The following is a 27,537-nucleotide window of genomic DNA, read 5'->3' as shown; positions in this document are numbered from 1 at the left end:
AGGACAAAGATGTTCACCTAGTATAATCATTCGTTTTAAGCCAATATAGATCTTTTGCTAAAGTAAGTCTTAAGTTAAACCTAAAATATAAAAATAAAAATCTTAAGATAAACCCAAATATAAATATGGGCTAGAAATCAGAGAATTATTCAGAAAATTAAAGGTAGAATGCATCCTCCGATATAATGTCATACAGTGTTAATGAAAGTTAGATTTCAAGTAAAAATAAGACATCTAAGGGGTGCCTGGGTAGCTCAGTGTGTTAAAGCCTCTGCCTTCGGCTCAGGTCATGATCCCAGGGTCCTGGGATCGATCCCCACATCAGGATCTCTGATCAGCGGGGAGCCCGTCCCCCCTCTCCCCCGTCTCTGCCTGCCTCTCTGCCTATTTGCGATCTCCGTCTGTCAAATAAATAAATAAAATCTTAAAAAAAAAAAAAAAAGACATCTAAAACTTTCATTTAAGATTAGCTAAGAAAAAGTTGTAACAGGCAACATTTTTCTACATTTTCATTCACTGGTTTTCAAGTAGATCACTGATGAACTGAGTTGAGGACCCAAAGCTATTTCCAGAGAAGTTAGTACATTATCAAAACCAAGAAATTCTAAGTCCCATCAGAATACATCTACTACTAGATAATTTTCCTCTATTTTTCATTGCTTTCTTTCCTCTCTCCCAACTATTTCTTTGAATCAGCAAGTATTTACTATCCATGATGATGCAGACTGCTACATTAAGAGTTAAGTGAATATAGGGCAAAATAAACTATAAATGTTCTTGTGATAAAGTCCTGTGGTGGTGTTGGAAAGAAAAAATACATCAAAAATACCAACTAATGAGTCAACCTTTAAATGCAATTGAGCAATCAAATCAACAGGACCTAAAGGGGTTTAGCTAGAAGACTACACCCTCAACCGAAGTTACTTAACTACCCCCCTACCCCCAAGTTTTCCATTTGGTACAATTACAAATGAGAAACTTTAAAAAATGTGATGGTATAATATATGTTATGAATAATAGTCTATTTTCTATGAAAAGGGAGTTAGGTCCCAGAGATGGACAAAGCATTAGACAGGATTTCATTTCTGTTCTGCAATATTATCATTAAAATTTGTATTGGACTATGAAGGAAAAATAGTTCTTAGATAGCAATTTTATTTTTAGGAGATTAAAAGACCTGGGGCTGTGAAAGTGCTCACTCCAAAATTTTAATATTACCTGTGTTTTTGAAGTACACATTAGTTATCTTACTGAATTACCAACAAAATCAAATGTTTTCTTTGTCTGCACATGTTAAATTCACTGCAAGTGTTCTATTTTTAAATGAAAAAAGTATTTTTAATTCTAAATTTACAATCTTCAAAATCAAATGAAAATGTGAAGTATTCATGAATTTCCAGCTGTTTGAAAACCTTGGGAAAGGGATGAAAAATAGTTTATTAGATAAAAGGCAGAAAGGAAAAATCTTAAGTTAAACCCAAATAAATCTGTTTAAGTCTTAGGTGTACAGTGTGCCAATTCAAATGAAATGGACTTGGAATCTGGTGTTAGCACCGTCTACTCCCTCAGCATTATGTTCACCTAGAGCTGAGTTTTTTTGTTGTGGTGAAAGATGGGAGGTTACAGTGATAATGTGAGGAACAAACCAAATTAAGTGAATATACGTTTAAGGCTATTTCAAAACACAGAGAGAGAACACTGAGAATCTTCTTCTTCAAAATCTTTTAATTCAGAAAATCATGACACAGAAATCTCACTAATTCAGAGTAACTATGAACCTAAACTAGTACAAAGAACAAAAAGCACTTTTTAATTAAAAAATATATATATTACTTGGTAGTCTATGACTAGCAAAGTACTGCCAACTATAGGTGCCTGTGCCAGTAGTCTATAACTAGCAAAGTACTGCCAACTATAGGTGTTCTACTTTTTTTTATGAATGGATGATCATTTACATATATATTAAAAAGGCTGTCTCTTTTGGGGAAGAGAGGATATGTCTACTTATTGCCCTTTTCTGTTGAGACCATAAATCTGCTCAGGAACCCCATCCTTTTCCTCATAGAAAACTCATTAAAATTTCAACAAGACTCAATTCAAATTATTCAAATTAATGATCAGTGTTTCCTAACCTTTATAAACCTAGGCTAACTCTAATGCCAAAAATTTCATCCCTGATCCCATTACTGGTTGAGAATCACTGATATAAACTCAATTTAATTCTAAGATTATACTTGAAAAAAATGACACTTTTTTTTCTCCTCAAGCTTAGCATGTTACATTCATTTTTTACATCTAATTCTTTACTATCAAGTTTTGGGCTTGAAAACAAGCTGATGTTCCTCATTCAGAATCTTCTGGAACATTGTTCAGTATTATTTCAACTCTTTAGACAAAAAGAGCAATTAATAACTGTGGCACAGAATTAGAACACATACAAAAAATCCTTTCATTTTGTTAGGGTGGATGGAAAGTGGTAAGAAATATACGATTTTAATGGCACAGGCACCATACTGAATTTTCATTGTTACGGCTGCCTTAATGGTAGGTAGACTTGGTGGGTGGTTTGACTGAAAGCACCATCTCTACTGATTATTCTTCCTTTCATAAATTACTCAGATACTTTCACAAGAAATTTATTTTGTACACTGACTTGCAGTCATCAAAAGGCGAACATTAAAACATGCTGGGAAAGGTCGCAGTTACAGTGTGAAGAAATCTGTTTAGCGATGAGATAGACAATAAGGGAGACTAGCCTTGGGCGGGGGGAGGGGGTTATAGCGGAAAAAACGGAACTGGGAATGAAGAACAACAAAAAACCTATCTGCTTCTATTGCTTAGGGCCGAGCCAAGTTCTTTCCACTAATTGCTCGTAAGTTACTAGATTAAAACTGAAATTTATGCTGGTCATAAGTCTAAGCTACTCCATCCCTACAAGTCCTGCCAGTTTAAAAGTAACCACAAATCTGTTTTGTGAAGGGAGCAGTATTTCATTAATCTAGAAAGATGGGAAGTGTCCTTTTATTGGAGTAGGAAGTTTTCCAAATCTCTATGGTTAATACATGCTGAAAGATAGGTATACATATTATATAACTTTCCTCCTTATATATGCAAATATATCATTCTATACACATCAGTGGTGTACTTGCATTTCTAAATATTTTGTGTATATAACCAATAGTCTGTTTTTCACTAAAGCCCCTAAGCTTTCTGGTTTTTTTTTTTAAATTTTTGGTATCTGGCTCATTACTCATCTTAGATTTATCATTTGCTTTGCTCACTAGATGAATCTATGTATTTTTTCTTAGAATATCTGTCACCATCCTTGGAATGTTGATTTTGTTTTCAAAAGTCCTAGGCATTCTCATTTCATCTTTCACTTTTCAGGTATGTGGTTTCTGTATGGTGATCTGCTAGGCTGACCCCTTATTAGCTTTCCCTCCAATATTCTGACAGTGATCCATCAAAAATATACTCAAGGTATCTCCACTATATTTTACACTGGTTTAATAATTCTAAAGTCCAAGATCACTGTTTCTTAAACTTGGGCCCACAGAAGTATTCTTATGTGAGAAGTCTTCCTAAGTATTTGCTAGCAGAAGAAAAATCTAAAGGAAACACATTCTGGATCTTCTGGATGATCATCTCACAACAGAACATGAACATATGATTTTTGTGTTTGTGTGCCTTTTAAAAATTATTTTTAATGCAGTGTTTCTCTAAGTGGGCTAATAAAGTGTGTATTCTTGGGAAGATGCGGATTTTTTTAAACACTAGCCTAGATCATGTTTTCATAGTTTAATGAAGAACATCTAATATGGCAGTAAAGGTTATCTAAAAGTCAAAATGAATATACTATTATGCAGTATTTCTTCATCTACAGGGTAGGTCTTTGTTACAAAAAAGTCTTAATATATGCTTTATTGAAGCAATGTTGACTATATGTACTTTTGTTTTAAAAGAGAGATCTGGGGCTGACGGGGGTGAGGAAGAGAGACCTATTTTAAACCTTGTAGTTCTAGCGAAAGTGAAAGTTCACATAAACCATCAGAGCTACTGTGAGGATAAATCTTTCTATCCTTCAAAGTTGACATTATTTGCCTAGGACTACACACATCTTTATAATGTAACTCTCACAGTTAAAGGCAAACTAATGAACAGACTGCAAAACTGTGAGGGTACAATGGGGGAAGATGGGAGGTACGGTCAGGGGTGAGGGGATGAAGAATGAGGAACAAATCAAATGTAAGAATAAAGAAAATAAAGACCCATTTAAGGGGCATCTGATTGGCTCAGTTGGTAGAGTGTGTGATTCCTGATCTGAGGGTTATAGGTTTGAGTCCCACATTGGGTGTAGAGATTGCTTAAAAAATAAAATAAAATCTTTAAAGACCCATTTTAACTTCTGATACCCAACCTAAATAGTTACAACTGAAATTTTAGTATTATTTCCTTGAGCAGTGTAACTAAAATCTTTTAATTCCTGAAATCTGAACCTATTTCTCATGCCTTTGGAAGCAACCATAAGTTAAAAACGAAACCTTGTGAAGTACCTTGGCTAGTTGTGAAAATGTAGTTTTACCTATTCAAAGACTTTTACACTTGCAAACATTTCGTAACAATTTAAGAATGAAAAAGAACCGGACAAAAATTTTAAAATCAAGAATTTCTCCTGGAAAACTGTCCATAGTACTGATGTTCTTACAAATTGGTAATGTTAAAATATTTGCAGCTGGTCAAAAGGGTACTAATATCTATTCAATATATGAAGACAAATGGGAGGGAAAAAATGCTCACTGCATCCATGTGTTAGTCAAAACCAAGGTTAAATGTAAGTTAATCCAGCTCTTCAAGTCTGAAACAATAAAGATTCTTTCATTCATTCAAAAGTAGTCTCTACACCCAACATGGGGCTTGAACTCACAACCCTGAGATCAAGAGTCACATTTTATACCAACTGAAACTGCCAGGTGCCCCAGGCAAAACTACTTTAAGATATGCAGTCCATTTTCTTAAGTTTTGGATTTAAGAACAATCTCTCAAATGAATAATTAAATACTGCAGTTTCAAATGACTAAAAACTTTATCATCTATTATATAAAGAATGTAATACTTGCCATGTGCTGTAAGCTCCTTTAAAGGATTATTGTCTTGTAAAACTACAACTCTCAAACACTTAACATAGTGCTTTGTATATTAATAATTTCAAATAATTATGTGTGAAATTAGTTTTCCTTGGTTACTCACTTGCCATGTTCAGCACAATCTATCTTTCCTTTCTGTCCTGCTATTGAGAAGACTTTTTCAGCTAAGAAAACAGATCTTTATTAATAGTAAGACATTTGTCTTTGCTTTAAAATGGAGTCTTCAGGTTTAGTTCTTTTAATACCTAGGACATACATTTCAATTTGTTTTAAGTCCTTTATGATATCACAAATAACAAATAACAATCAGAATATATTTAGGAGATATTAACTGGGTTATTAACTGGGTTATTAACAAAATAAAATTCTTTGCCACTAACCTTCAAGTTTTTTTAAGAACTAAAAAACCTGTGATATAAATATTACTGATAAGGGTATGAGATTTCTATTTCTGATTAAACACTTTATTTGTTGCGATTTCCCACCTGTGAAACAGAAAATTCAGTTCTTGTAATCTGTCTAGCTCAGTGATACACTCTGTAAGGTAAATATATGGTCCTGTGTTAGTCTTTTTACTCTTAAAGACCAACACCCTCTCATGACCAAGTCCACCAAGAATATGCAGAGGGCAACAGTATTAATAAAGGCCTAAAGATGAAAAGAATTAAAAGAAATAAAAAACAGACGAGTGTTCAATTCTTTCGTCTATGTCCATCAAACATAAAATTACCAACTTTCTAAAAACTCCTACATCCTTCTCTTTAAGTTGATGAAGGAATTCTATCAGTATTTACTGAACTGTAGTGGAATCCACTTAAATCACCTAACCAGAACTGAAAGGACTATGTAATGAACAGAACTGGTACAAATGGGTACTTAAAACTGTTATGGCTTCTCAACTGTTTAGAAAATGCTGTGCCATCATGCATTTATGTACCTGTGTCTAGTGTTTCAAAACAAATGCATATATATATATAAACTTGTGGCCTCAATAACTACTAGAGGATCACAGCTAAGAAGGAAAACTTCAAACAAACTTCCTTTACTCTAGCAACAGAACTAAATATATACCTGAAAATTTCTATTTAAAAACTAATTCTAGGGGTGCCTGAGTGGCTCAGTAGGTTAGGCGACCTTCGGCTCAGGTCATGATCCCGGAGTCCTGGGATTGAGTACTACATTGGGCTCCTCGTTCAGCAGGGAGCCTGCTTCCCTCTTTGCCTGCACTCCCACATTGTGCTCTCTGTCAAATAAGTAAATAAAATCTTTAAAACAAAACAAAGCAAAAAAACAGGACACTGATTCTAATGCAGCTTAGTTTTTGCATAAGTCTTGAAATTTGTCAAGAAGGAAATGGTACTGTGTTGAGAATACTAAAAAATTAAGACAGAAAATATTATACAGACCAAAAAGACTATTTTTTTTTAATGGTAGGGGAAAGGCAAAAATTAAAAAAATTTACTATGAAGTTAACATCACATATTTGTCACTTAAGTTACCTGAAAGGTGCATGCGTACCTAAGGTACTTTTAATGCTTATATTATGCTGATGTATTATGACAGTGTCATAAAATTCTAGAGCCAATTATTATGGAATTATTTAAGTTTCAGTAAGTTATATTCTGAATCTATACAGATAGAGTAATGATGATACAATAACATACACAACCTATACATATTTTCTGAGGAAGAGTCAAGTCAAATCCTTCTGAAGTTTACTGGGAATGTACAATAGAAAGCTGCAAATATCTGGTCATACTCATGTTGAGATGAAAAGTAAAATCGTTTTTTGGTATGGTACACACTGTTAGAGAAGAAACTCAATCTGTCAAATCTAATTATAAATGCCTGTATTGAGATATTTTTAAACTCCCTTTTTGGCAAAAATTATTTTGAGTAATTTTTGGTACAGGAATTCTGGTTCAGTTAAATAATTTGAACACTGTCATGGGGCTGGCAGAAAAAAATAATCTGACCTAATATTCGTCAACTTCCTATTACCTTTAGATTTCTAAGATGCTTACCACCACAAATCATATTTAGTATTTATCTATTTCAGCTTCAAAACCTCATTAAACTTCACAGATCAATGAAACTTTATATAACGGGATACCATTTTCCTTGCCTAAGTTTGCTTAGAGAAAAGTAACTAATTTGGAGGAACAACATGTAAACCTCTAATCACTCAACAAATTCAATTTTCTATTATAATCTTTAAACAGATAAATGTCTAGGTCAAGTTTAAAAATAAGCAGTCCAGTAACAGAAAAAGACTGAACATGACTGAGACCAAATTTAAAAACTAAAACGCGGGTGCCTGGGTGGCTCAGTGGGTTAAGGCCTCTGCCTTCAGTTCAGGTCATGATCCCAGGGTCATGGAATCAAGCCCCACGTCAGGCTCTCTGCTCAGTGGGGAGCCTGCTTCCTCCTCTCTCTCTCTGCCTGCCTCTGCCTACTTGTGATTTCTCTCTGATCAGAGGTAAGCTATCAAATAAAATTATAACTATTCATGGGGAGCTTCTTAAAAAAATCATTTTTCAGAAACAAAGAATTCAGTGGTACTCCTAGGAGCAATGCCTACATTTGAGCAAAGCTAGTATACAAAAAAGGGAAACTTTCTTTAACAAGTGCACACTATGGCTACGAAAATCTGGCAGCAGCTTATAACCCTTTTGCCTATAGGGAACTTCTATGCATTCTGCCTACACATTTACCATACCAGGCACACATGCTCAAAATATAAGTCAGGGTTTTACAGGTTTTAGGACATTGTTTAAAATGTGAAGCACAGTAATAGAGTTTAGCTTCTTAGGCTGGGAAAAAAAACTGTAGTAGGTTAAGATAAAAAATTCCTTTCTTCAGTGGGATTATGAAAATAAACCTTCAAAATTTATCCTGAGCACTTGGCACTTTAGTGGATAATGAAAATTAAGGAGAAAAAAAGAGCAGGATATATTTTAACAAAATGAGAGCTTACCTGATATGCCATTCTTGCTGGTGTTCAATAAAGCTACAGATGCTGCAGAAACTCTTTTATTGTTCACAGTCTGCCCTGATTTTCTTGAGGTACATTCTTCACTATCACTGTCCTGTAAATTTAGTAGCCTTGGCTGGAAACACTGTAGTCGACATGATCTGATATTGCTTAGTATTTCAGAAAGGGACAGTCTATTTTCACAATGTTTACTGGAAGCATTGGTCCGAGTGAGATTAGAAGAAAAGTCTATAGTTTGGGAAGAGCTTGAAAAACCATTCAGCATTTCAGGGTCTATCTGTTTCAGGACTGGGTCATGTTCTGTGGATATTCGGTCCATAATGACCCTGAAAAACAATATAAAACCAAATATTATCTGGAAGAACTTAACATTTTCTCTGTATCTTCCCTTCCAGCTTACAAAAAAAAACCAGGCCAAAACAAATAGTTTACCTTCCACCTCTGCCAATTCGCCTCCTTGCAAATCCTATACATCTTCTTGGGACTGTGAGTGTTGTAAGGCAATGCCTGTATCTCAACTTATCCAAATCTGCCAATTCTGAATTTTCAAATGAGTGGTTAGCTTGGTCTAAACGAGGCTGAAAAGGAAAAAAAAATTAAAACTCACGAAGTAACTCTGAAATGAAGAGAAGTCAAATCATGCTAAAAATAAAGTACAGCATTAGCAGATCAATTAAAATTTAGTTATTAAACTGTAAAATTAGGGTTTAAGTGACATTAACAAGATAAAATTTTATAAAACTGAATGAAAAGTTCACTCACCAAAATCACTCAAAATGAATTTAATATTTTAGGGTAGAATATTTTTTAGAAGAAATATGTCTTTAAAGAAAAATATGCATTTAATATCTATGTAGAAAAGTAGAGATATGGGGTGGCTCAGAGGGTTAAGACTCTGCCTTCCACTCAGGTCATGATCTCAGAGTCCCCACAGTGGGCTCTCTGATCAGCAGGGAGCCTGCCCCCCCCAACCTCTCTCTCTCTGCCTGCCTCTCTGCCTACTTGGGATCTCTGTCCGTCAAATAAATAAAATTTAAAAAAAAAAAAAAAAGTAGAGATAGTAAAGTTTGTAATTCATAGGTTTCCTATTGAGAGAAGTCAGAAGGAAATTTTTTTTTTAACCAAAATTGTACTTTAAGCATGTATGGGTCAGGCTGACACTTCTTTATTTTTCTGGGCCTTAACATTTCTCTACCTTTTAATAATAATTTTCTCACTCTCTCATTAGTGTAACTTGCAAATAACTTTCTACACTAAACACACATATGCACACACTCTGAAAGACTGGAAGTGTAGATGTTAACATAAATAAACCAAGACAAATGGTCTCTGCAAGTCATATCTGAAAGCTATCTGTGTAACTCTATAATTAGCTATACCTTATCTGAAAACCTGAGCATTTGGGAGTGAGGGTCATTCCTGACATAATGCTGTACCAAAACTTGACTTACTAGCAATTTCTAAGTGTGTCAACATGTTTGAATAGAATTATTATATAAGATATTGCTATGAGGAAAGTCTAAAAATGATTCTTTTATGTTTAATCCTTACTTGGTATATATGCACAAGATGGACTTGCCTAAAATAAATTTTAATAAGCAGCAACAATCAAAATTTGGGGGCATCTGCGTGGCTCAGTTGGTTAAGTGGCCAACTCTTGATTTTGGCTCAGGTCAAGATCTTAGGGTCATGGGATCGAGGCCCTCATCGGGCTCCCTGCTGAGTAGCAGGGAGTCTGCTTCAGGATTCTTTCTCCCTTTGCCCCTCCCTGACTGCCCAGAGGGGCACACATACACTTTCTCTTTCCAATAAATAAATAAATCTTTTAAATGAAGCTACAATTAAAGCCTAAAGTAAAAATAAATCTCTAAAATTTGGAATTTTAAATTATTAATTTCCAAGTAAAGAATTCTGATATTTTCAACATCTTCTGAAAGGACTCAGTACCTCTGAGCATCTTTTACTGGTATGTGTATAGGGGACAGTAAAAAAAAAAAATGCTGATGGACTTCCCGTTTTCACATTAAGACTAAAATTACCTTGACAAGAGTTACCTATTAATTCCAGTCCACAAAAACACTATAAAAACAAAGTTCTTACAGCGTAATACTGGCATCCTGCTCGCCTCCTGAAAGCACAGGGACCATCGGGATCATTTTCTTCTTCAGGTTCTGATACAGGGGATGGTACCTAGAAAAAAGAGGCATGATACATTCCATTTAGGAATTCAAAAGCCAACAACAGATCAATCTTTGTAATGGTCTAAAATCAGAATCTGACCACAAACAGTGAATCACTCCTATAGTTTATATAGCAGGCAGTAAATTCTCCCAAATAAAGACTAGCACAGATTTTCTATGGTTAAACATGATTACTTGGGATGGATTAGCTCTTGCAGGAAAGTCAACATGGTATTATGTAATTGCTTCTGAACATGTAAGTACCTAAGAATTAGTAGTTTTAACATATTCCATTTATATTTTGTAAATAATATGCGGCCATACATACTTTATTTTTGACAGTTATGCTTCACCCACAGGTAGATGTATTTTTATGCAGTAACTTTCTCTCTCTGTAATAAAGCCAAAAACTAGGAAGCAAAAAATGGCTTATGAATAGTGCTCCCCTCAAAGACATTAGAGGTCACATATTTTTTCTCAAAGAGAATTCCTTATTTCCCTACTCATTTAAAAAAAAAAAATCACTTTTTAAAATAGTTTTTATTTGAATTCCAGTTAGTTAACATAAAGTGTAATATTAGTTTCAAGCACACAGTTTAGTAAAATCACTTTTTAAACATGGCAGATCAGAAGCAGAAAATTAGAAGAGGAAAGGAGACTTCCCTCTTGCAGACTAGCTGCAGAGAGAAGTGATAAGCCCACAACCTGACAGCAAAAGAAAAAATAAAAACTTCCAAAAAGCTATCATATAATTAAAAGGTATTCTGCCTAGAACCTTGTGATCTTAGATTAAATATCCCTATATAATGTGAGTGGACCCCTGGGCAACACTGATCCATTAGAACAAACTCTATAAATGTCATAAAAATGGATTAAATGATATACAAATATACTCTGATACAGCAGAGAAATAATATGGTTTAGATAAACTTCTACCCATGACGGTTAAAATAAAAAAAAAAGTTTTGGTACTTAAGTTTCAGCAGTCTCGTAATTTCACTTTGGAGTACATCTCTTTTTCTGACAACGCTGGCTCAACCATATTTACTTGCAAATTTTGAACCTCACAAATCCCTCTCTTCCTATTTTGAGAGGAAAAATGTGTCTCCACATTATTTCCAAACTGTGGTAATTACCACTGAGCAGGGTCATCCATGGGAGAAAGGCATTTGTTTGAGGTTCCAATATACCTCCACCAACCCTAAGGGGGAGACATAGAAACAGTAAGCTGGGGCTGATTCTTCTTCCCAGGTTAAAAAGCCCCAAACCTGAAATTTGAAAGGAAATCTTAAATGTGAATTTTATATTTTGATTCCTTTGCATATTGTCTACCTCTTCTAAACTACACACAGGGAAGGGTTACAAAGTCTTAAAATTTTTTTGCATAGAACATACCACCCCTTTGTCCCGACCACCATTCCCCAGGACTGCATTCCAGAATTTGGTCTGAGACATAGGAAAACAGAGTTGATATTCGGAGAATCAGAAGTGTGACTAAGAAAAGATAGGATTTTAAATTCTGCTCTGCTGCAAATCAGTTGGGTAAGTCTTAAGCTAAAATGTTTGTTCTCTTAAGGCTTCCTATTCTTTTCTTCCTTGTTTACTGGGCAAAGAAGAAAACATATGATTATTTTAATGATCTTTTTAGAAATAAAATCCTGATTTTATAAAAGCTACATCCTAAAATAGCTGCTCACTGAATGATGTCCAATTATGTAGGTAAATACTTTTTAGTAACAAGAGGATATCATTATAAAATTAATGAGGGTTTTTAAAGATCTAGTAAAAGGACAGAGAGGAACCTAAAATTTCAAAATATAATCAAAATTTTGAAATTTTCATGTGGGTCTGATGGCTGGGTATGATGTGAATAAACACAAGAATTCAGAACAGAAACAAAGGTCCCTTAAATGCATGAGGAATGAACGATTAGCATGTGAGTGTGCCCTACCATTAACGTGATGGACTTATTACAGCTAGAAAGGAAAAGTTTCTAGAGGTCATAATATCACATGTGTCATTCTTAAAGGGCTGGGTGTCTAAAGCAAAACTATGTAAGCTCTTCTGAGTACTACCAATATAAGGCTATTACTGATATATAATAAACCATGTCATATTCTTATTTAAAATTCTTTAATGTCCCAGTATATTTAATGTAGAAGCCATTTGCCACTCGACTACTATTCCAAGCATCATTCTGTTCCAACTCTCTTCTCCTTTGTGTATGCAGCAATGTTTTCACTCATATGCTGTTCCCCCTACCTAGAGCCCCTCCCTATTATTTCTATATGGAAAACCACTATTTGTTAGGACATTACTTCCTCATTTCTTCAAAATGGCTATGTCCTATGGCTATTCAAAGCACTAAGTCTAACTGGATGATCCTTTGACAAAAGTAATGAATTATTTCCTTAAGTGTTTTTCAAGAGTGTACTAAATTAAACATACCTTTGTGCATTTGTTACAATCCAGACAAATACTAAAATTATTATCTATAGTGATAGAAGTGATAGTGATAGAAGAATTTAAAAAAATACATAATCTACTCAAAGGGGACACATTTTACACTTTCATGTAAACTCTAGATTTTAAATAGTTACAACCATAACTGTTTTATAGACAATCTTGCTTCCAGACATATATGTAATGTTGGTTTAAAAAGTTTTTTTCTTTTAGAGCAATGAAGCAAAAGTGTTAAAATAGTATGCATTTGTTATATAGCATTCTCTTTAGGTTGCTTATACCATATAGAAAAGAAAAAAGAAAAGGGTATTGCTAGACAAGGTGCTAAACTATAAATATATGTTTATCTTTTAAAATTGATTTTTTAATATACAAAGGTCTTGTTTTAAAAATAGCACTTGTGAATGTAAAATTAAGATTTTTAAAATATATAGCAAACACTTTGCTATAAACTGCTGCAATATAAACCAAAGAACTGTCTTCACAATTTACAACTTGAATTAGTTCTTCTTAATCTTTAAAATTAAATGGTTATCACCAAACAAAGCAGCAAAATTTACATTCAAAGTTATAAAATAAAATGCTGGTGGAATATAGTTTTTAAAAAAAGGGAATTATTGGGGCGCCTGGGTGGCTCAGTGGGTTGAAGCCTCTGCCTTCGGCTCGGGTCATGGTCCCAGGGTCCTGGGATCGAGCCCCATGTCGGGCTCTCTGCTCAGCGGGGAGCCTGCTTCCCCTCTCTCGCTCTGCCTGCCTCTCTGCCTATTTATGATCTCTGTCAAATAAATAAATAAAATCTTTAAAAAAAAAATTAAAAAAATTTAAAAAGGGAATTATTATTGATGAATATTTACAATTAGGTATTAACTATCTTAAAATATTGATAATCCATTTCTAATAGTTTTTTTTTTTAAGATTTTGTTTATTTTTTTGACAGAGAGAGACACAGTGAGAGAGGGAACACAACAGAGGGAGTGGGACTCAGGGATCATGAACTGAGCTGAAGTCAGACGCTTAATGACTGAGCCACCCAGGCGCCCCTCTAATAGTCTACTTTAAAATAGGGGGAAAGAATAGTAATGTTCACTTTTACAGAAGATAAAATTGAAAACCACCTAAATGCTCCACAGAGAATAAATTCTACCCAACTGATAGAAAATAATGGAAAGTAAATATCATTTCTGTGGGCACATAAATACTGTGGAAAATGTATATATGCTATATAACATTAGGTGAAGAAAATAAGAATCAAAACTAAGAGGTCAATCATGTTTTAAAATATAGCAATATAAAAGACTAAAAGGAAATGTCTTTAAAATAGTTTTAAAACAAGCACCTGTGGAAATTCATCTTCATCTGAGCTGTGAAAGTCATATTGCTTAATATCACTCTTATTGATCACAGGCAATGTCTCAGGAGTGGGTTGCTGAGATGTTATCAAAGCCTCTGCTTTAGGCTTCTTTGGGTACTTCTTCTTTTGACGAACCACATCAGAAGCCTCTTCTTTCAAAGACAAATGATGAGGGTGCTGTTTACATGACGATTTTTCCCCCAAAAGGAAGAAATGAAAATCATTTTAGAAATCATGAAAAACTATACTGCTCTTTGAAAAACATACATTTTACCCAGGAGGTGATTTTATTTACTGTTTTTAGTATGCAAAAATTACGTGATCATAAATTGAAAAATGTTTTACTTTTTGCAAGTTGTGATTAAAAATCGTAATGGTACTTAATTTTTTATATTGTTATTTATACTTAAACTAAGATGTTAGTGATTTTTAGTAATTGCTTTATTATTATGCAAGCATTTAAAAGTACTTAAATTCAATTTTATTTAAATCCACTGTATTAAAATGAACTTTATTTTTCAAATAACTTGAATTAGATTATAAATTCATTAATTTATTTCTACACTTATTTCCAATCTGCAGCTAGTAATTTTTTTGAGGAAAAATAAGTTTATTAACTAGAAAAAAAAGTTTACTTTTTTAGAATGCATAATTGCTGCCTTCACAGAACAATAATCAAACTGTTCTCAAGTACCCCAGAATTCTGTGACAGCACTTGAGAGGCCATCTGGCAAGAAAATGACTGATGGGGTAGGTTTCTAACCCCCCTTGCTCTCCACTCCTCAGCGGAGAAGTTCTATTTCTATGCATTTTAACATAACAGTATTCCATTTAATAAGTAGGGATTCACTACTTAAAAAGTTTGAAAATGATTATTCTAAGCACCAAAGTACAAGTAATATGAAAGTGAAAAAATATTTAGGAAGTTCTACATTTTCCATGTAGTCCACATTTTTGTTAAAACTACTGCAGGGTCAAAAATGGTATACACAATGAAAGTGCTGCTTAAATAGTAAATTATTTAGTGATATAGCTAAGTCTCATACAATGGATATAGCTATGACATCCAAAAGAAAAGTCCTAACTCTTAGAAACTGCCTATATTTTAAGGTAGGATGTGCGACCAAGCAAATACAGTTATCTCCGTATAATGAGGTAGAGCAACAATGGATGCAACCATATCTCTAACACTAGTAAACAGGGGGAGTGTTTATTCTTACAGATAATCTAAAATAGGAATCAATACATAATAAAAGCTGATTCTGTCAGTAATTTCAGGTTGAGATTTCAAATTCTATGCCTATCATATACCTGAAAAAAGCATTAGTTTATATAAAATGGATTAAAAAAAATAACTTAGAAAATTACATTAATTGCACTGGTAAATTTTTGGCTATAGAGGCAAGTGTGATTGAAAAAGAATCAGGTAGGTGGGCTAGATGCCTGTGATGAATAAGAAAGAACTTTGGTGTTTAAATTGACATCAGTTGAATAAAAGGAGGAGTCTTCCTGCTCCACATTCTTCTTTGACCTTTAAGAACGAACCCATGAAAAGTAAGAATTGTGTACATTTTTTAAAAGATGAATTTTCCACAAACACCCTATGTTGCTTTTTAAATCCTGCTACACAGAAAGCTCTATCTAAATACTCAAGTCAATATTTTTTTCTTATTTAAAACTAAACTCCTTAAAGTTTTATTAATTTTTATTATTTCTCAATTGAACAATTAATGTACCACATGAATCCTGAATAAATAAAATTCCTCAAAGTCTGAGAGACTAAAATAATCACGGAGTCTAGATCTTTCTATTAGGAAGAAAACAGGATTTGAATGTTATAAGACTTCTTCAAATCACTCCAACTAGATAGCAGTTGATAAATGCTGGTTCTGGAAGTGATGATGAAAGTAAGAGTAACTTTCAATAGTCTCAATGAAGAAAGCTTTAATCTTAAGATTTTGATGCCTGCCACTCCAACACAGGATTTGTTAAGGCTAGTGATAAAAAGTAGACTTTAATTTACCCATATTCTGTAGGGAAGCAGATGGCATAGTGAAAAGCACACGGTTTTTTTGTTATGAGACCTGGACCTAAACCTTGAATCAGCCCCTTATCAGCTATACGATCTAGAAGTCATACCAGGGGAAAATCTGTGTCAAAGGGCTGCTGTAAGGATTAATGAGTTAATTTGTACGTAAAAATTCCTAGCAAGTGCTTGGCAAATACTAAAAACAACACATGTTAATTATGTTTTCCTTAACCAAAGTATTCTAAGACAACTGATGAAACCAGTAATTCTCTGATCAATATTACCATATGGGCTTCTCCCCAGAGGATATTCACCTTAGTTTTACATTCTTGGACTTTGTGATGATTTCCATTATGAAGAGTTGCTGGAGTGGCATATAACTCTTTGTCTGATCTATTGATTTTCACTTCATTAAGGATTTCACCACCATAGTCTCCCAAATGATATCTTGGAAAGGTAACAAAATATAAGAAATGTTTTATAGTTTAAAAATAAAAACAATGATCTTGCAATGAACTGGAACACAACTAATCAAATAGAATTAAATTAATCAGATTATTCTTAAAAGAGAAAACTTACAGGAATAAAGCAGCTCATATTTGGGATTTAGCAAAAACCAACCAACCAAAAAACCCAAGGAATCTCTGAAGGGACACAAAAGACAAATTTCTCACATATTTAATATTTTTAAAAAATGGAAAATGATGTTTAGAATGCTTACCTCAGGAATCACATAAAACTGTTAGGTTTGATATAGTTTATTTAACTATATAGGAAAATGACTATCATATTAGAGACACATTTTTTTTTTTAAAGATTTATCCATTCTAAAGATAGAGTGCACACAGGAAGGGGGAGCACAGAGGCAAAAGCAGAGAGAGAATCTCCAGCAGACTCCCTGTTGAACATGGAGTCCTCTGCTGAGGGGGGCTTGATCTCAGGATCCTGAGATTATGACCTGAGCTGAAATTAAGAGCTGGATGCCTGAGCCACCCAGGTGCTCCATGAAGAACACACTGTTAAAATGCACTGAAACAAAAAATGCTTACTACTTAGTCAGAAAATAAAATAATCTAAACATTCATTTCCCTCAAATTTTAAAGGAAACTTAAATAAAAAGAATGGTCAAAATGACCCCCAGGTTCTTTTCTAAGTAAAATTCAAGGATTCTGGGAAAAAAAAAATTAAGTGTCTTAGAGGAGCTATATGTATTACACACAAATTTGAAATCCAAACTGATAATCTAGTATTTTTTAAAAAATAGTAACACATGAATTCTTCAAAAAATGTAGAATTTGAGCATCTATTCCAATTGTTTTAAAGCTAGACAAAAAACAAAACAAAACATATGGTTTGGTTATATTTTACCCAACATCTGGCTAAAGCTTTGATTAGTATATAACAGTAGCAATGTTACCTTTTCTCCACAACTTCTAAGGTTAAGTGCAATAGTTCTCGTTTTGTTTTCTCTCTTCTCTTAATCATTTCCAAAATTGTTATGGCTCTACTAAACTCTCGTCTCAACTTCAACATCTTTTCATAAGAGGCTTCATCATTCTTACGATTCTATTGAAAATAAATTTTAGAAGAATAAACAATCCAATTATCCACATTTCCATTTTCATTCAACAAAATCTTATGAGATCCAAATATGTTCCATAAAAGCAAAATGTTAAAAATGTTAAATGTAAAAAATAATCTTAAACAGCAACTATATAAGAGAACCTATCTATTTAACTCTGAAAATAGAAGTATAAGCAAATAGCTCTCAAATATTTAAAAAAAAAATGTTGCCCATTGTTGAAAAGACGGAATAACAGAGGGGATCATTCCAATGTAAACAAAATCTTAAGTCTGCCTGAAACAAAACCTAGTGTACCAGAAAATGTAGTCCATTCAAATTGATGCAATATATTTTCTAGTGACAGAGAGAAACAGTTCTGTCAACTCAAGGTTACCTAAAAATAGCCAAAATGGGTCTCTATCCATCTATCCAGTTCTGTAATTGTGGGCTGGAAGGTTCAATATACCACAATATAAACACTTGCCTTGACAAGCAAAACCACTCAGAAACTCAAGATATAAAACTGTAAGTCGGATATAAAGCATCTCAAGGAATGTAATTATTATGTTTCAAAGTAATTAACACCTCTCATTGCAGGGCAAAAACCAAGTGAAAACTCTGAATTTTAGAGTATTGTTAAGAAGTTCCTTCTTCTTAAGATTTAATTAACAACTCAGAGTGAAAGTCCTGCTTAGTAATTAGACAAGGCTCAGTTGTAATTAGCAGCATCTATCTGCCTATGAAAGTTACGGTTAATATATTTTGTTTAATCAAATAACCACAGAATATTTATATTAGGCATGGAACTATTTGCTTAAAAACAGACCTTATTCTATGTATCTTATTATTCTATGTATCCAGACAGACTGCATTTACACAATCTTTCCACCCTTGAGTTAATAACTCAATATGACATTATGACCCAGCAACTGTACTAGGTATTTACCCAAGGGATACAAAAATAGTGATCTGAAGGGGAACATGTACCTCAATGTAAGAGCACTATCCACAATAGCCAAAATATGGAAAAAGCCCACATGTCTGTAGACTGATGAATGAATAATGGATGTGTGTGTGTGCCTATCTCTTTTTCTATATATACATATATAAAATGAAATATTACTCAGCCATAAAAAAGAATGCAATCTTGCCACTTGCAATGGCATGGATGGAAGTAGAGTGTATTATGCTAAGTGAAATTATTCAGTAAGAGAAAGATAAATACCCTATGATTTCACTCATATGTCAAACTAAAGAAACAAAATAGATGAACATGGGGGAAGGGAAGGAAAAATAAAAATAACAGAGAAAGAGTCAAACCATTAGAGACTCTTAACTTCAGAGAACAAACTGAGAGTTCCTGGAGGGAAGGTGGGTGGGATATGGGATAACTGGGTGATGGGGATTAAGAAGAGGACTTGATATAATGACCACTGGGTGTTATATATAAATGATGAATCACTAAATTCTACCCCACACACACACACACACACACACACACACACACGTAAGTAAAATTAGTAGTCATATTTTAAAAAATTTTTGAGACTAGATGAATATACACTGCCCCTTCATCCCTAAGCACTTTATTTTTTTATTTTTTAAAGATTTTATTTATTTATTTGCCAGAGACAGAGGGAGAGAGAGCGAGCACAGGCAGACAAAGAGGCAGGCAGAGGCAGAGGGAGAAGCAGGCTCCCTGCCGAGCAAGGAGCCCGATGTGGGACTCGATCCCAGGACTCTGGGATCATGACCTGAGCCGAAGGCAGCTGCTTAACCAACTGAGCCACCCAGGCGTCCCCCTAAGCACTTTAATATGGACTTTACAGAAACAGTGATACTCTCTTATATAACCAATACTAGTTTCAAAATCAGGAAATTAACATTGACTTTATTCATATTTCACTAATTATCCCACTAATGTCCTTTTTGACAACAAATATAATTCTAAATACATTTTTAATATGTCTACATAATTGTTGCTATGACGGACATTAGCGGAACAATTTTTATTATTAAATTCACTCATAATATCAAATTTTTTCTTGGTCTAGGATCTGATTCAGGATTACAAATGTACTTAGTTGTCATGTCACTTTAATTTCCTATGATTTGGAATAGTTCCTTTGTCTTTCTACAGTGATCATGACCTTGACATTTTTAAAAAAGATTTATTTATTTATGTGGGGGGGAGGAGTCTTAAGCAGACTCCACACTGAGTGCAGAGCCTGACGCAAGGCTCCATCCCACGACCCTAAGATCACAATCTGAGCTGAAGCCTAGAGGTGGCTGCTTAACTGCCCATGCCATCCAGGCATCCCAAGATCTTGACATTTTTAAAAAATAGTAACCACTCATTTTTGTAGGGCTGTTCCTCAATTTGGGTTTCTTTGATGTTTTTTCACAATTTAATTCAGGTTATATTTTCTTAATAGGATTATCACATAAGTGGTATTGTATCCCTCTCCTATGTCAGGAGTTAAATGATACTTATTTGTCTCCTTACTGTTGATGGTAACTTTGTTTACTTAAGATGGTGTCTGTCAGCTTTCTTCAAATAACTTTTTTCCTTTTTTAATTAAAAGATTATGTACCTTGTTTCTCATCAAATTTCCTCCCAATACTTTATGATTATTATTACTATCATGGTTGCCAAATGGCGATTTTCAAACTTCCTCATTCCACTGACACTCAAAGGTAAAATTCTACTGTTAAGGGAAAGTGTTCCCTTCTCTTTTATCAATCCATCCATTTACCAATCATCCATCCATCCATTCGTCCATCCGTCCATCCATCTATTTATATCAGTATGGACTCATGGATTACTTATACTCTATGGGTTATTCATTACTGTATTTATACTGACACTTAGAACTGTCCCACATCTGGTTAGTAGAGTTCCCCTTCAAGCTGGCTCTTCAGGCCGTCCAACATTCAGATCGGTATAACATTCCTTAATTTTCAATCAACAGTCTTACTTTCTGGCATAGCAGAATGCCAGATAAGCTTATCCTTATACTTTCCTAGCCCTCGACCAGGAAACACTATTTTCCTAAGAAAATGGAAATGATCTACATAGTAGGCATGCTCACTGTTACTCAGCATCATTGCTTCTAGACCCTCTCAGCAAACAGAACTTAAGAAATAACACCTGTAATATGTATAGGTACATATACATGCACAGATCCACATCTATTTCTGACTCTTTCTCTATAAAAACAGTGAGTTCATACTGACATTTTCTCCATGCTTTTCAGATGGCCCTAATCCTGTTTTTAAATCCACTCATTTTCTTTATCTGTCGTCACAACAGTCCCTGCTCTGGACCAACTCTTCTCTCCTTGTTCCCAGTTACATATTATAGTTCTGACCTACTGCCAAATCTCTAGGAAGTGGTTCTCAAACTGCACTTTTTCACTTTTAAATTGTTGCACTTTAGAATTAACTACAGATCTTTTTATAACCAAGGGTAATTCACAGGAGACTGTCATGCAGCCAGACTGAGAACAACTACTCTTGAGTTTCCTCTCCTGTCTATCTTGTTTATTCTGGGCCACACAGAAGGAGGAGAGAAAGTGCAGTTGTTAACAGTTGTATCTATGGGATTAAACATATTAAACACACATGCTGATTCAAGACTTTCCAATCAGTGCTTTCAGACATGCTGGTGCCTTAAGACTTTCTCATTTAAGAATGTCCTTAAGTACTTAAGCACTCGCATATTAAATATTAGTTTAGTGAATTAAAATTAAATTCTAGACTGCCAAGAAAATATTTCAGAAGTCCTTTATTTAAGAACCTTTATATCTAGCTATATACACGTTTTCAATTTTGTGGAAACGAAAGTAGAGAACCATTGTTAGCTGTATTCATTTTTGTATATCCCATTGCCCACCTCTGAATACCTAGGGGTATCTACTATTGACTGCTTTCCCAACGTTCTCATTTTGAAACACATAAATATTTCTAAGCTGTATTAGTATGCATGAAGGGTCCCACAACTGAAAACAGAGAGGAATAAAAAGACTACCAGAAAAGAAAATGGACCACTCTACAGAGGAAGGTCAAAATAACAGATAAAAGAAAGGGTAGAAATTAGTGTCAGGAAAAAGTGGTAGTAGTTATTCACAATGGTGAAGCACCTAAACATATGAACCCAGTCTAGCAATTCTCAATATACACTAGTTAGAAAACAGTGATTTAATCTATTTAAGAATTAAACGAATTTAAATATTTAGAATATTCTTTACATGTCAATAAATACTGCTAATTTTAAGTACCCACTCACTAAAAGAAGTCCAATGATACTCTTCCTTCAAAACACATTGCTAAAAGTCTATGTTTTACAATACAGCTGAATCAATTACATTGCTTTTAAAGATCCTACTTATTTATCTGAGAGAAAAAGCATGAGCAGGAGTGGTGACAGGGGCAGAGGGAGAAGCAGACTCCCTGCTGAGCAGGGAGATATAGGGGTTGATCCCAAGACCTGAGGATCATGACCTGAGCTGAGGGCAGATGCTTAACCGACTCAGTCATCCAGGTGCCCCAATTACATTTTTTTAAAAAAGCAGATGGTAGTTCAGATTTTTTAATGGTTCAGATAGACCTCTCCTTCCTCATGTTCAATTGTCTATATTTATAAACTTACCTCATGTTAGTCTTTTCTAAGCAAGATGTTAGATCTCCATAAAGTATCTTAGATTTCCTTAGCTAAGAACTGAAATGCCAAATTGAAAACTTAGCCTGGGTTAGGGTATGTCATCTACACTTGGGAAATCCAAGAAAGACTTACAGAAAGTGGTTGTTAACCAGTAAGAGAATTTCTCCTAAAACACACTATTCCTAGCAGCTGTTACGCTTCACAGCTGTTATATTAACAACTGACAATGACAAGCTTTTAATGTTAGGAGAAACTGGAATCCACAGAAAATGCTTTGCCTCCAAATCACAATTACTCATGGCTTTTACATTTATATGTTCCAATTTTTTGTGCGTTAGAGAATGTATTACTATGTATGGTGTTTACTGTTAATTATGAGAAATGGAAGACAGTGAATACCCCCTCTGAAGTTAACAGGTTCCTCTATACCATAACATGAGACCTTTTTCTCTCAAAATTCCAGCTCATACTGCTTCTGAAAGGCAGATGGGGACAAGTTCATCAATTTGAAATTTGCCACAATGGACAACTCAGAAAAGAAGAAAAACATTCCACTCTTACTTTTGACTATTGTCAGAACAGGCTTGAAAATGAACTTTCCCTACTTCTCATGACCCCATAGTAGGTAGAGGCAGTAAAGTCCATTTTTATTTGCAAGAATTAGAATGTGGTTTCAAAGGAGATATTAAGTTCTTAAGCTATCTAAGAGGGTATGTATAGAATTTACCGAAGAACTCAAATTTCTGAGGTACATAAAGATATATAATTCCTTTTACTACTTCAATTTCAAGTCTGAAACGGTATAAATAGACCTATAAAGGGCATGGGTATTATACCAACAGAAGCTGACCGATGAAGCTACTGAAGAGAGCAGGATTTCTAACGTTAAGTTTAACAATGTTATTAGCTCCCCTGTATGTTCAAGGTATTCAAAATTATTGAAGTTATTAGCAGAAAAAAAACTGGTCTTAAGTACTATTAAGGCACACTCAATTAAATCTAATTTGCACATTACCTTTCGAGTTTGCATTTTCTCTGTTCTCCTCCGAAAGGCAACATAAGGGTCATTGTTGGTAGAGCCGTCTCTTTTCTCTTGTTTTATCTGAGGAATGAGGGATGGCCCCCTGCAGTTTTTACGTTTTCTTACCCAGTAGTCATACACAGCTTTAATAAGGTAATCATCTTCATTTAGCAGCAGTTTTGCTTCCTGAAGTGTTACAAGCTAAATGAAAAATACAAATTGTCGTCATCCATAAGGTTTGAAAAAGAGAAATCAAAGTTAAGCTATATATACCTATAGAAAAAAATGTCATCAGTCTAACAATTATGATCAGACATCATAATGGCAGAAAACACAATTCAATTTTGAAATTTTATGAAGGATTTATTGGTAAAAAGATTTATCTAAAAAACTGTATTTTGCTCTGAGAAATACTAAGTACCAGAACTTATAATATTTAAGAAGTCTAAATGAACAACAGTTGAGAAGATTTATGCCTCAGTTAAGTCTGTTGTTATGTCTGGAATAGTGATCCTAGGATGGTTCCTCTAGGAACTGTCACACTGGTATTTTAGGGATCCACTTCTTTATCAATGCATATATATATAAAGCTGACGTATCTCAAACTAAGGGTTTAGAAAAATTTGCTTGGTCATATCTATTTCCTTACTGCTGGTGAAGATACAATAGATTGATCAGCTTTAGCAGAATGAATTATGGGTTAATCACATCCATCTACAGTGAACTCTAAATAAAGATAATGGGAGCTTTAAGTCTCCAGTTGTAAGACTGGAAAACCTCAGTGAAGGGCATGCCAATCTTTTCACTTTTATCATTTTGGAGATGAAGATTCATTTTTAAAACAAATTGAGGTATCTCCTAAGAAATGTTTTGCTAAAACTTGGAAATGAAGGGGAAAATTTTCTTTCTGAAACTGTAAGATCAATATAGGATTTATCTGATGGTTGTTATGAAGTCAACTAAAGATAGCATGACCCAACAAACAAATCTGATTTCTCATACTGGTGTAATTTCACAGAATAAATGCAATGGTCATTGGACTTCCAGTCCTATGATGGTGATTATCAGGGCTAATGAGTTTTTTTTTTTTTTTTTAAGATTTATTTATTTATTTATTTATTTGGCAGAGATCACAAGTAGGCAGAGAGGCAGGCAGAGAGAGAGAGGAGGAAGCAGGCTCCCTGCCGAGCATAGAGTCCGATGCGGGGCTCTCGATCCCAGGTCCCTGGGATCATGACCTGAGCAGAAGGCAGAGGCTTTAACCCACTGAGCCATCCAGGCGCCCTTAATTAGTTGGTTTCTTATTATAAGTTGACTGCCAAGACAGGCCACAGGAAGAGAATATACTGACAATGACAACTCAAGTATTCTAGTTCATGTAATGATTACATTTAGTGCAATAAAATTTTATGTGCCCACAGTTTGGCTTAATCAATGTCTCAGTGAAGTCATATTAATTTCATCTGAGTAACTTGGGTCTTTAAAGTGGTGGGCCAGAGCCTGGAACAAGATATCAAACTGAAAGAACTAATACTTCAAACATCAACTTTAAACGGGCACCTTTGTTATCTGAAGTTCTCTGGAATAGTTCAAGGTCTATATGGTGCCAGTGGTAGAGTAAGAACCAAGCTTTCTGGATCTAATAAAATTCAACCTCATGCTTACAGGATCGTAACATTACTGGGAGCTTTTGTGTGCTCTGGGAACCAAGGGAAACAATGCTGTGATATGCTACACATCTTCAACTGTTTGGTCATTCTGCTTCTGATAAAATAAAACCTTCACTAATGATATCAAGAACATACTTGGGGAGGAGGATAGGTTTCTTCCTATCAAGCCATAGAGCAGTAGTGAGATTCTTACATAATACTATCAGGATAACACTGCTTCCTATTCTCCCTGCAGGAGAAGTAAGGGGATTAAAACTCTGCCTCAGATTTCCTTCTCTGGTGCTTTTTGCTCCTTCTACAAAGGTCCTCTGCCTGGTTGATAAGTACCCTCTTCATATCTTAGATAATAAGAATTCAATACACTGTTTACAATTAAACATCCTGATATTTCTTTCCAATGTTAACCTTATTTCTCAGTTTGTTGATGTTTTTATGTTGCTATACAGTAAATTTTTATTTTACTGAGTAACTGAGTTTTAATCATTCTGTTAAAATTATCTTTAGTTATTCTAAGGCAATTAGTATCACTTGTATCATTATTATCATCATGCTGGTAGCATCAATTTGAGTGAGTAAGAACTAGTTGTAGATTAGATAAAGTAGTCCCAAATTATTAGGACACAATTAAAAATCCACAAAATCAGAATCCTATTATTACTTTTCTATCTTAAGAAAAAAGTTCTGCCATTTAGCACTTTCTCTACTAGAAAGCAGTGAAAACTAGCATTTACTTGACAAAGAGGTCAGTGATAAAATTTATTATTTCCAAGATACCTCTGAGTTATTTGATTTACTTACTTTGGGGGCTTGGAGATGAGATAAAAATTATTCCACTAGCTGGACTTTTCTTCTAGATTGCCACTAGCTTCATGAGGACAAGGATCACTTAGTTTGTTTACATACAGATTCATGGCTCAGCAATTTCAAGAAATATATTTATAATACATAAATGAATAAACTATGTATTAAAAAGCAGTATTTTTAAAATATAGTCAGTAAAGCAATAAACAATAATCAACTACTATCAGTCTATCATTGTGTTACATAGGTTGTGGGGAAATTAGGGGAAAAAATTTCAAGATAAAACTACTACCAACAGAAACTCAGAATATGACAATCAAGGCAAGACAAATACAATTTAAACAATGAGAGAAGAATGTCAGAACTTTAGAACTCAGTATTAGTGCATTAAGATACAGGACAGAACCACAAAATACTCTACCTGGGAGTGCTTGAATTGGTAGCTTAAGAGACAAGTATAATTTCTGAGGACAGATATTGAAGAAAAGAGCTAACAAGAGGTAGAAGAGGAGGAGATGAAGAAAGAAGAAGAAAAGATTCGAGAAATGTGGAGGTCAACAGCATCCACTACTATGGGGATATTTAGTAGGATACAGGCTGAAATGAATGGATGATAATGAGAAGGCCATTGGTGACCTAGGTGCAATCAGTCTACTGAAATACACTGGAGTAGAGAAAAACGTTAAACAGCACATCTAACCTTTTTAAAATGTAACTGACGGGGGGGGGAGACAAAGGGTGGTAATTTATAGATAAAGATGGGGTCAAATGAAAGGGTTCTCTTGGAAAAAGGGACCCTTGGCATATTTTTGGGCAAAGAGAGAATGAAGAAATGAGAGAAGAGATAATTAAAGATGAAATATGCAAGGAATATACTGGTACATGAGGAAGAGTTAAAATTAAAATTTAGGGACTGAAGGAAAAGAGATAAAAAACACATCATTGCGAATTTTGGGAGTCACTGTAGTTAACTCTTAACTACACATGATCCTGTATCATGTAGAAAAAAAAAAAGAAACATAAACTTGAGAGGTCTGTGGACCACCTAGACGGAGATGCCAACAGGAAGCACAAAAAGAGAAAAATGTCCTGGAGTTTGAGAAGGAGGTCAAGTATAAGGATATACGTATTATTACCCTCACAAAAATCCTTGCTAAGGGGATATTAACCCCAATCACACAGTAAGATGACCAAGGACAGAATTTCAACAAACTCTGATGTTTGCAGATATTAATGAGAGGATTCAGTAAAAGACAATTACGAGGAATGATCACAGAAAATAATTTTAAAAATCAGAAAAGAATAAAGCACATTCAAAACACCAAAGGTGATTAGTTCAAAGAAATGAGGAGAGCTCAATTAAAATAAATGAATGGGGGGACGCCTGGGTGGCTCAGTGGGTTAAGCCACTGTCTTCGGCTCAGGTCATGATCCCAGGGTCCTGGGATCGAGCCCCAAATCGGGCTCTCTGCTCAGCAGGGAGCCTGCTTCCTCCTCTGTCTCTGCCTGCCTCTCTGCCTGCTTGTCATCTCTCTCTGTCAAATAAATAAATAAAATCTTTAAAATAAATGAATGGGGACTATATAATGACAGCATTTGGCTGTGATCAGTCTGTTTTTATGTCTTCTCTATCAACCTAATAAATACTGCTTTAAC

General features: G+C 34.4%; 1 protein-coding gene across 4 annotated transcripts in view; it reads right to left on the bottom strand.

Annotated features, from left to right (window-relative positions):
• EPC2 (enhancer of polycomb homolog 2) overlaps window positions 1-27,537 on the bottom strand; it is a 113,038-nt gene that overhangs the window by 6,307 nt on the left and 79,194 nt on the right. For 3 of the 4 annotated variants that reach the window (XM_004757859.3, XM_045066563.1, XM_004757861.3), the window contains exons 4-10: window positions 23,405-23,611; window positions 17,580-17,728; window positions 16,477-16,609; window positions 14,119-14,310; window positions 10,240-10,329; window positions 8,572-8,717; window positions 8,122-8,465 (exon numbers count right to left, since the gene is read on the bottom strand). In XM_004757859.3, coding sequence (XP_004757916.1) covers window positions 8,122-8,465; window positions 8,572-8,717; window positions 10,240-10,329; window positions 14,119-14,310; window positions 16,477-16,609; window positions 17,580-17,728; window positions 23,405-23,611 — 1,261 coding nt within the window. The remainder of the gene's footprint in view (window positions 1-8,121; window positions 8,466-8,571; window positions 8,718-10,239; window positions 10,330-14,118; window positions 14,311-16,476; window positions 16,610-17,579; window positions 17,729-23,404; window positions 23,612-27,537) is intronic. The other variant, XM_004757860.3, reaches the window with a different exon arrangement.

Source organism: Mustela putorius, unplaced genomic scaffold, assembly GCF_011764305.1.
Source record: "Mustela putorius furo isolate JIRA1106 unplaced genomic scaffold, ASM1176430v1.1 tig00003867_pilon_pilon_pilon, whole genome shotgun sequence".
Taxonomy (NCBI): domain Eukaryota; kingdom Metazoa; phylum Chordata; class Mammalia; order Carnivora; family Mustelidae; genus Mustela; species Mustela putorius.
The sequence above is the reverse complement of the archived record's forward strand: the minus strand, read 5'-3'. Positions and strand labels throughout refer to the sequence as shown.